Here is a 3354-nt window from a genome sequence, read left to right on the forward strand (position 1 = left end):
TGTATGAGCATATGAAAAACAATTATCGAAATTGCCACTTTGAATAATTATGAAAAATACGCTTAGTCTAAAAGATTCTTATAGAAAAACTTGTTTCCCAAAAAAGAAGTAAACACAAGTAATACGTAAGCAGGGTGAAATATAATTTAATGTAATACACTCAAAATCAACAAGCTCATTAGAATGTAATGGAATATCAAGCTTCAAATTACCTCTCTACGTCTTGGTATTCGCTGTCGTAATGAGTTCACACGAAAGACATTTTTATTAATGTTGTGGTTAGCTCTTATACTTGTTAAGTGTCGCTTCCTACACACATAGTGTTTAAAATAGCCGTAGATTAATAAGTTCCATATACCTCGAGTGAATGAAATCATGATAGCACTGTTTACAATCACTGGCCATAGTGGAGAGGCGTCTGAGAAAGTTTTATCAAGGACAATAATTACTTCTAATGGAACGTGGCATACCACTATCACACTGAATAAGGCGATAAGAAGCTTAATAACGAAAAAGTAAGTTATAAGTCTTTCCTTCAATACTGTGAAATAGTTCCGTGCCAAAACGAGAAATATAATTATCGTTGTAAGTAATGGAAAGATGCACAACACAATCAAATCAATAGAAAGAAATGGAATGTGTAAATAATCGAATCGCTGGTCCAATACGCATCTACTTAATGAAGTTGTTTCAAAACTACCAATGTCGGTTTTTCTTTTATCCTCTTGTATGGTAAACAGCACAACACACCAAATGTTAAACGACGCAGCAAAAAACCATAACAGACTGGTACAAAACATACATCTGGCTACAGTTACTATTTCCTTTGTCGGACACAATATTCTCATGGCTTTCTCTGCAGACATAAACACCACTGTATATGGCACAACCGTTTTTGACAAATAAGACACAAAAGTGTAACACTTACACATGTATATAGACATTTCTCCTTTATACGTTATAGATAGAATATGAGATGGTATTGAAACTGCTCCATTTAGAAAATCAGCAATTGCGATGGAAAATATAAAAACGTTCGTTGAACGTCCCAAAAGTTTTCTTTTTTGTATCAAAGCGATTGTAAAACCATTTCCAGCCATGAGAAGAACACTAGTACTTGCCTCCATAAAAATGATTACATTTGCCAAAGTACTCTCAGGAAATCCATTCTGCAATATTTGTGAACTTTCATTTGCATTGTCTAATATAATAGTATAATTCATCATATAAAACAAATATTATGAGGATTCGAAATTTGTTGCATTTCTGATTTGTGTAGTCAACATGTTTTCTGCTTTTCCGTTAAACGTAATACTATCAAATTGTACACTTTCAGGTTGTAAAAAAATTATTTTATAGTTCTGAAATAAAAATCATTCTTTCTCCTTGAAAAATCCTGATAATTCTGTCTATCAACGTCTCCCGTCAATGTATTTAACTTCCTATTTCAACCATGATGAATAGCAAATAAATATTCCATTTACAATTAAACGACAAATAATTACATGACATCCTTCACTGCATATTACCTAAAGTTCAAAAGATGTTTTAGATATTAAGCTTCTCTCTGTTAAAAGACAGAGACAAAAATCATCCAATAGAATCTCCAATACTTAAAATATTGATTTGTAAAACAAGTTTGTCTTTAACATTTACTTAATCTATCAATGGAAATCCTACGAAGCAACTTGTTTTAATGCAAGCTTCTTCCAAATTAGCATTTCTTTTCCTAGGTCGTAAAATTGCATTTATTTTAAGGATGAAGCGGAAAGAATTATTTCCTTTGACACACTGACAGTTTCAATCTGTGGCAACCACATTTAATTTGATTTCATGGAATAATAAAATTTATGATCAACATTTCGGAAACTTGATTTATCTTCCATCTCATTACATAACACGAGCCTCCTATATGTAATTTTAATGATCTCTGCAGTGTTTAATATTCCTAAATTTGCAGTAAACTGGACATTGAGTCAATCAGTCGTTCATTAAAGGGGATTTTAAATGCAAGTAGGCACTCAGTTGGTGTTACTCTACAACTCGACGCTGCAAATGAAGATTGATTATTTGGATTTCCGAATCCTGAAGGATTTTTTAAATATTTATTCCCGCTGTTTCAATCCTTATCCATAAATATGAAACTAAAAGAAATGAATAATTCGTCATAAATTCATTTATTTTGTATACCAATAGAACTAAATGGTAAAAATAAATGCCCCATGTTACAGCGTTAATGAATTATAGTGCGAATTTAAATTTAGATATTGCAAATACAATTATTGTACTGTTGCTTTGTTTTACTATCTTACTAGAATGCAGTTGTCTTTCAAAAAATATTTTTGTAGAGATGATTTCAACTTTATCATTTCGAACTGTGGAGTTCATAAATTTCGAATGAAAAACAACCCATTTAAATGAAATAACGATAGGAAACGCCCTGCAATATCTCGATAAAATTAATGCTATTATTGGCTTGGAATAATTGTTATTTTTCTTATATTTTGATCGCAATTGTTTAGGCTAATTATTCATTGAAGGACGTAAGTTATCTAAATTGCATACCTTTATTGCCAACAGAACCTTCGTTTGTTTCAAGATGCCTTTCTAAAAAGGTAAAATTACAAAATTACTGAACTCCGATGAAAATTCAAAAAGTAAACTCCCTAATAAAATGGCTGAATCAAAAGCTCAAACACATCAAACGAATGAACAACAACTGGCATACTCCTGACTTGGTACAGGCATTTTCTTATGTAGACAATTGTGGATTAAAACTGGTTTTAAAGTTGTCTTAACCTCTCAATTGTATGACAGTCGCATCAAATTGTATTATGTGAGCAAAATATACAGACACAATAGGTACAAATGTCAGAAATAAGATACAACAGCATCACGAACCCCACATAAAACTTGGGTGGATCTCGGTTGCTCCTGCAGGACAGGTAGTTTCTGCTTCACATGTGGCACCCATCGTGTTGCTCATGTAATAACACATCTGGTAAATAGTCCAATTTGGTAGGCCACACTCGGAAAAAGGAAACGGGACTGAAGCTACGACACAAAGATCACGCAGTGAAGATTTTAACTTTACCATTGGTAACTCTTCGTTTTACAAAAAATGAAAGTCACAAATGGAAAGCCGAAATCATCTCCTTCTTCGTTAAGTTTTGTTTTCAACCGACCCTCATTGTCAATTTCTAGATGTAGGTCAAGATATGAGACACACTTTACTGTAAATGTTGTATCCTTTATCTTTACATAAAGTCAACAGTCGTAAAACGAAAGGTCCCTATGTTTAACGAATGGATAACAACTGTCATATTCCTGACTAAATGCAGGCATTTTCTTATG

At 32.6% G+C, this 3354-nt stretch overlaps 1 protein-coding gene across 1 annotated transcript; it reads right to left on the reverse strand.

Moving 5' to 3' along the window:
* Positions 1-203: 203 nt before the first annotated feature.
* On the reverse strand, positions 204-1223 carry LOC134697706 (rhodopsin-like). Its single transcript, XM_063559990.1, has one exon. The coding sequence runs from the start codon at positions 1221-1223 to the stop codon at positions 204-206; it is 1020 nt and encodes a 339-aa protein (XP_063416060.1).
* Positions 1224-3354: the final 2131 nt, after the last annotated feature.

Source organism: Mytilus trossulus, chromosome 14 (genome assembly GCF_036588685.1).
Source record: "Mytilus trossulus isolate FHL-02 chromosome 14, PNRI_Mtr1.1.1.hap1, whole genome shotgun sequence".
Taxonomy (NCBI): domain Eukaryota; kingdom Metazoa; phylum Mollusca; class Bivalvia; order Mytilida; family Mytilidae; genus Mytilus; species Mytilus trossulus.

Coding starts and splice junctions, on each gene's coding strand:
- LOC134697706 (XM_063559990.1), bottom strand. CDS start 1,223: ATGAATTATACTATTATATTAGACAATGCAAATGAAAGTTCACAAATA.